The sequence below is a fragment of the Sinocyclocheilus anshuiensis genome, unplaced genomic scaffold, assembly GCF_001515605.1.
Source record: "Sinocyclocheilus anshuiensis isolate Anshui unplaced genomic scaffold, SAMN03320099.WGS_v1.1 scaffold121, whole genome shotgun sequence".
Classification (NCBI taxonomy): Eukaryota; Metazoa; Chordata; class Actinopteri; order Cypriniformes; family Cyprinidae; genus Sinocyclocheilus; species Sinocyclocheilus anshuiensis.
Window position 1 is genome coordinate 199812 of NW_015539856.1, and position 6846 is coordinate 206657.

General features: G+C 37.7%; 1 protein-coding gene across 3 annotated transcripts in view; it reads right to left on the reverse strand.

The window, feature by feature from the left end:
- The window catches only part of LOC107684821 (ecto-NOX disulfide-thiol exchanger 2-like), a 201363-nt gene that overhangs the window by 61758 nt on the left and 132759 nt on the right, over positions 1–6846 (reverse strand). For all 3 annotated transcript variants that reach the window (XM_016481183.1, XM_016481182.1, XM_016481184.1), the window contains one exon: positions 1145–1300. In XM_016481183.1, the coding sequence (XP_016336669.1) occupies positions 1145–1300 (156 nt within the window). The remainder of the gene's footprint in view (positions 1–1144; positions 1301–6846) is intronic.

Consider the following 6846-nt stretch of genomic DNA (forward strand, 5'->3'; position numbering starts at 1 on the left):
ATTGTCTTTGAAATATCGTTAAAGTTTACTGCCAAAGGTACTGAAATTTTATCAGCTAACAATATTTGAATTTCTATTGGAACTCATGTGCTTTTACATATATTTGCAATTACACAAGTATAATAAGTGAAAAATTCAAATATTTTACATGTGCTTAACTATGTTATTAAAACAACTGTACTTCTTTAAAGGATTATTAAAACATAATGATTTAAAATGTACTTTAAAGTAAAACTTTTAATTTGACATTATTACAAAGTGCACGTGTGTTAAGTGTACTTAATTGTGTTAAGAAACATCTTCATGAAAGTGTATGCTCTTTAAGGGCACTTAAGTGGCCTTTTACATTATTAACATTATATTATCTTTAAGCACTTTTTTTAAATTTACTTTAAAGATTTGAAGTACACTACAAGTGCACATTTAAACAATTATGTGCTCTTCTTTTTCACAAGGGTTTACACTGAGAAAAAATATTTCTTTTTAGTGAATACTGATGGAGCAACACAATATTAATTAAAAATATAATCGACAAGTGCTACAAGTGCACATTCAATACAATTAAGCACACTTTTTCACAAGGTTACAGAGAAAGCATCCCATTATGACATATTTGGTAACACTCTACTTTGATAGTCCTCTTTAGACACTGTACTAACTATGCTAATCAACTAGCAGGCATTAGAGTATTAGTAGACTGTCTACTTAATATCTCTTAACACTTTATTTTGATGCTCCATCAACAGACATACTACTGACTATAAATAACTTTGCAAGTACTTGTCAACTTATTCTACTAACCCTAATCCTAACAGTCTACTAATACTCTAATGAGAGTTTGTTCACATGTAGTTGCAAAGTTATAGTCAGTAGAATGTTAAAGTGGACTATCGAAATAAAGTGTTACCCTTTTTTTAGATATTTTTTTAGCATTGCATTATGTTCTAAGTTATTTATAATCAATATAACTGAGCTTGTTGCAATATATTCTGAGATTGTCTTTTCAGTGAAGGTTTCATGCAACTCTGCCTTTGTATTTGGCTAAAAGAAATCTTAGGTTGCTTTAAAATGCTGCCTGTGGAGTCAGCTCATTAGGTTTTGGAACGCAGCCGAGAGAGAGAGAAAGAGAAAGAGAGACGCTCACTGGGATTGGGCGGAAAAAGAGTGCAGCTCTTGCAGTGGATGATTTCCTTCATGATGGGCATGTCTTGCGAAACCGGCGGGGGAACAATCCCAAGGCCGGGCATCATGGGGTTCATCGGAGCAATTCCAGTCATCATGCCGAGGCTTGGGTCAAAATCTGCAGGAACAGAAGAGAGGACATCACAAAGGACTGAGTGAATAAAAGCCGCTTCAGTCTGCTACCATTCTGGTGTGGCACAAATGAAAGCAATGAGAGCGAAACGCTCTCCCTCGAAGACAAATAAACACATAAGTCTAATACATATTTAAAAGGCTTTCCGAATGAATAGGTTTTTACTGACTCATTCCTCCAGCTGTTTGCCTTGGCTTGTTACTATGCACAAGCGGTCCATCTGTGGGCAAAAAAAAGTGAACACTGGCTTTCATTTACAGGTATTGGTTTAGACTACAGCTGCATGACAGCATGGAGCTCTTTGAAATGGAAATGACGAAGGCCTCGCTCTCTGCGGTCTCTCCTGCACCTGTGGAGAGTTTATACGTCTGTCTAACCTTACTAAGAGCACTCAACTCACATACTTCACATATTTCCCTTATTTGCAGCCATATAAGATAAACAAGCTCTGTTCTGGCATGGGGAAAAAATAGCAAAGAAAGTTCTGAGGGTAAAGATCTATGAAATGTAAATCGCATTGTAAATAAACGCACCATACTGTAAGTAAATAATGCAATAACACATTTCAGGGTTTATACTAAAGCCTAAAATCTCTCTATACAAATAATAATAATAAAAAAGTTCTAAAATATTGAAATACAACAAAATAAAATGGTTAAGACAATACAAAACAAATTAGCAGAAAATGTGTCAGCTTGAGGGGCAAAATCAGTTCAAAAGTAAATAATGCCTTGAACTAAACTGAAACAAACAAACAAACAAGACAAATTAATAAAAAGTAAAAAAATTATTATATAATTAATACATAATATATAACTAGCTTCATATAGTACAATTTCTATACTACTCTATCTATCTATCTATCTATCTATCAGATAAAAGGACAGAGAAAACTAGAAATCTATTACATCAGACAGCTTAATTTAGTGTTAAAGGGGTCATATGATGCGATTTCAGTTTTTCCTTTCTCTTTGGAGTGTTACAAGCTCTTGGTGCATAAAGAAGATCTGTAAAGTTGCAAAGACTAAAGTCTCAAATCCAAAGAGATATTCTTTATAAAAGTTAAGAGTCAGCCATACCTACCTAAAACGGCTCGTTCTAACACACCCTCACATATCTACATCGCTATGTGGGAAGATTTGCATAACGCCGCCCAAATGTTCACGCAAAGAAAGAAGGCGTAACTTTTATTCTCGCTGTAGTATTGTTGTTGCCGCTGCCGCCGCCATGTCGTGAAGGCGCTGTGTGATTCGTTTTGAAAGCGAAACTACTTTGTTTGGTCTTCCAAAAGAGGACGATATCTGCTTCGTCATGCCTGGAGCTGATCCGTGCTGGTCACTGAGGAAATACTACAACTTTGCGCTGTGAATCGCCGGATCGTCTTTCACCGTGGACGAAGCGGAGTCCAGCCCGGAGTCGTCACATGTCCTTCCGGACACTCCTTTGTCGAAATCGACGGCCACGCCGTTCTCAAGGCCGCCGCCTCTGCTCACTCTAACCCTCCGGCCGTTCCTCACTCTAGCCCCCGGCCTCTGCTCACTCAAGGCCACCGTGTGTGACGCTGTGTTTCGTTGTGAAAGTCCCCACTGGATGCAATGAATGCCTCGTTTATAATGGGTTTTCATGTTTTTCAATCATCGCTCCGGCCTGACAGCGCATCACAGTATGGTGAGGGGCGTAACATTTCCGTCTCACGCTTGAGGTATTCGGCCAATCACAACGCACTGGATAGCTGGCCAATCACAGCACACCTCGCTTTTTTAGAATGATGAGCTTTGTAAAAATCGACGCATTTCAGAAAGGCGTGGCATAGAGGAGAAACAATAATGTACAGTATGTGGAAAATAATGTGTTTTTTTAACCTTAAACCACATAAACACATTTCATTACACCAAATAATGTGCTTTTTAGCAGCATCATATGACCCCTTTAAGAAAATCTATTAGAGGATAGTAATAGACATTGAGATAGGAAAGCCAAATATGAAGAGATGATGGTCTGTGAGAACTGCTGGGCATGAAGCTGTGTCACAGGAGGGTCAGTCTGGAGCATGTAGATAAACTCTGAACTGGCAGACGTGTCAGGAGACAGGTCTCTCTAGAAGAACCAATAATAGAAGTGGGATAGGACGTGCAGCATGTAGAGACAGAGGAGCTGACCGCCACATCGCCTGCCTTAATGACTCTATTAGTATTGATATTTCTGTCTCTCCGCCGCTAATGGAGGCAGAAGATAAAATGGCCCTCAGTGGTATGGATGCCACGGCTTCTGCTGTGTATTCTAGTTCAAGTCTAAATCAGTACCACATAATTAGGGCTTTTCCTGCATGGCCATTTTTTTTCAGCTGCCACAATGCAAAATTGTAGCTTGCCAAAGCAAATTAAACTACATATGAATGAATGAATGAATGAATGACTTTATTGTCATTGTACAGGTACAACGAAATTGAATGCAATCCTTTGGGTGCATAGGGATTATTGAATTAATCAATAATCTAATAAATAGTACACAGATGACAGGATCTATTACACAACATTACATACAAAAGACGTCTCACATTCAGTTCAACAGTACACAAAATGTTCAGTTAAGTTATTGCAGTATTCAAAACCAGATAGTTTAAGCATGTGAACTGTTTGATCTCACATTCAACAGAGCTGCACGACTCATTCAATGTTGCACATAAGTGTAATTGCTCCTCTAGTAGCACATTTAATGTGCTCATAGAATTTAGGGAGCACTACCTTTAAATCTGCATGATTAAAGTCCCCTGTGTAAGGCATTTGCGAACATCACACAAAGGAATGATGGAATCTCCGCATTCCATCAGAAAACTAACCTCCCTTCTCAACTATAATCTGGATTAATTTAAGCTACAGAAAGTCAGTAGGTTTCGTGACTGGCTTCAGAATAAATAAACCATCTAATGGACCACAGAACAATAAATAATATGTTGTATGTCTTATATATATATGCTTGATGTCTTCATGTAATCGGTGCAACTTTAATCAGTGTTTATTACCCTTTTTAGGAAATGAGGTTATTAATATGTGTGTAAGATATGTGAAGTTTAGTATTGAACGTAAACTTGTGATAATTGCAGAATATTGAAATAAGTGAAAAGCTGTTATTTCAAACAGTATGTGTTGTACGACACTATATAGAAGTTATTAACAAAACCTGCAAATCTTCATTTACACAGGACCAGCTGGATGACAACATAACAAGCCTTATGAGACAAGACCCAAGTCAGAGCTACAGTCACAAAGAATTAGCAAAGATCACCGGCTCCTTAAGCCACACACTCATCGCCACCCTCAAGTTGAGCGAGAGGCACGCCGCCCATCTCCAGCAGGAGCTAACACGCACACAGCGATGCGTCGAGCAGCTAGAACTGGAGACTCAGGAACGACAGGAAGGGCCTGATGAAGTGGAACAAGGCGCCGAGGAGGAGATCACTAGAAGTCCAAGAGCCGAGCTAGCATTAGCATCCGGTGGTATATACACAGCAGTTATCAAAACAACAGTGAATTCCCGAGGAAGATATATGGGCCTGCATTTAATAGTCATAAACTCCAAGTCCGGGGAGCAGTGACTGTTTACATTCGTGGTGTTAGTGCACCAATTGTTGTTCACATAAATGCATAACCCCGCTCCTCTGTTCTTACCGGAGTCCCTGGTCCTGTCATATGACCATGGTTTTGTTTTAGTAAGTGTAAATGTTTTATAAACAGAAATGTCACAGATTCATTAGAGGAATAGTACATCAAAAAATGCTAATTTGCTGAACATTTACTCACATTTACATTGGAGTTTGTGTCATAGGGTATGTTTAGTTTACACAACAACAGTCATACTAAAAATGGAACTTTTTCCTTTGTGTTCTTGAAAAGTTTTGTGTACAGACAACAGCGAAGTCAAACGATCCCCAGGGGATCCATCAGTAGACGGCAATGTCACTTTATAAAGAAACAATACACGCCTGCACACATACACATTCCTACAGACTGAACACGGCATTTTTGCAAATGTCTGTTTTTGTACTTTATACAGAGACGATGATGATATTGTTTTCATGAACTTGCATTCTGAAACCCGTTTTCAAAAGTTAGCATTTTCAGGCTCCCATAATGCTGTTGATGTGTAAATGAATGAGCAAAATGCAGTAAAACCTTCTTAATTGCATCAGATTAGGAAAAATGGATCCTCTGCAGTGAATGGGTGCCGTCAGAATGAGAGTCCGAACAGCTGATAAAAACATCACAATAATCCACAAGTAATCCACACCACTCCAGTCCATCAGTTAACATCTTGAGAAGCTAAAAGCTGCATGTTTGTAAGAAACAAATCCATCAGTTGTTTCAACTCTATTCCATCACTTCAAAATACCAGTCCATGATCCATAATAATGCCTCCGCCAGCAAAAAGTTCATCATCTGTTGTCTCTCACATCAAAATCCATTTGGAAGCAATGGTTACAAACACAAATGTTAATTGATGGACTGGAGTGGTGCGGATTACTTGTGGATTATTGTGGTGTTTTTATCAGCTGTTTGGACTCTCATTCTGACGGCACCCATTCACTGCAGAGCATCCATTGCTGAGACAGTGATGCAATGCTACATTTCTCCAAATCTGATGGAGAAACAAACTCATCTACATCTTGGATGGCCTGAGGGTGACTACATTTTCAACATTTTTTTATTTATTTTTATTTTTGGGTGAACCATTCCTTTCAATAATCAATTAGGAACAAGAAAGTCAACTGCATTTTTATCACAACTGTTGTTCTCAGATATTATGAAAAACAGGCTTGTTTGCTTTCAGATATTACAAGATATGAGTTAAATCATTAAGAGAGTCTGATGAAAGGAAAACAATATCTGTGAAAGAGCAGGAAACAAACATTCTCATTAGAAACACATTCCCGGCTCAGTAGTGGTCTACTCAGTCAGAATATTATAACCAGCTCTATATAAATAAGGTGCTAATTATGTTGAGTTAGTTTGACTTCTTAAAGCAATTAGATTTCTGGGCTGAAATCTGGGCTGAATTTAAAAGATTCAGTGTGCTTCAATCATGAATAAATTTTAGTTAAAGCTGCAGTCCGTAACTTTTTTTGGTTAAAAATTATTCGAAATCAATATTTGGGAAAAGTACATAACCAGCCAGTGTTCAAAACTATCACCTTACTTTAGCTCGATTCATAACGGTTTGCTTATAATAATGTTTTCTAATTTGAGTGGTATGGGTAGGTTTTCGCAGGATATGGCGGATTGTAATCCAGAAAGGATTGTGTGTTTATGAAACACATGTGACTTAAATTAACTTATATTCCAGTTTTAAATGTGCATCTAATTACAGATAGCATACATGGGATTACACAAGATTTGTATTTTAAAGAGAACCAGTTTGAAGGAAGAGTAATTTGCCTTTTGGGTTAAAAGAATTTCATCATGTGAAATTCGAATGGTATGACAATTAGAGATTAGACTGTACAGAAATTGAAATCTACACGCTAATACATACTA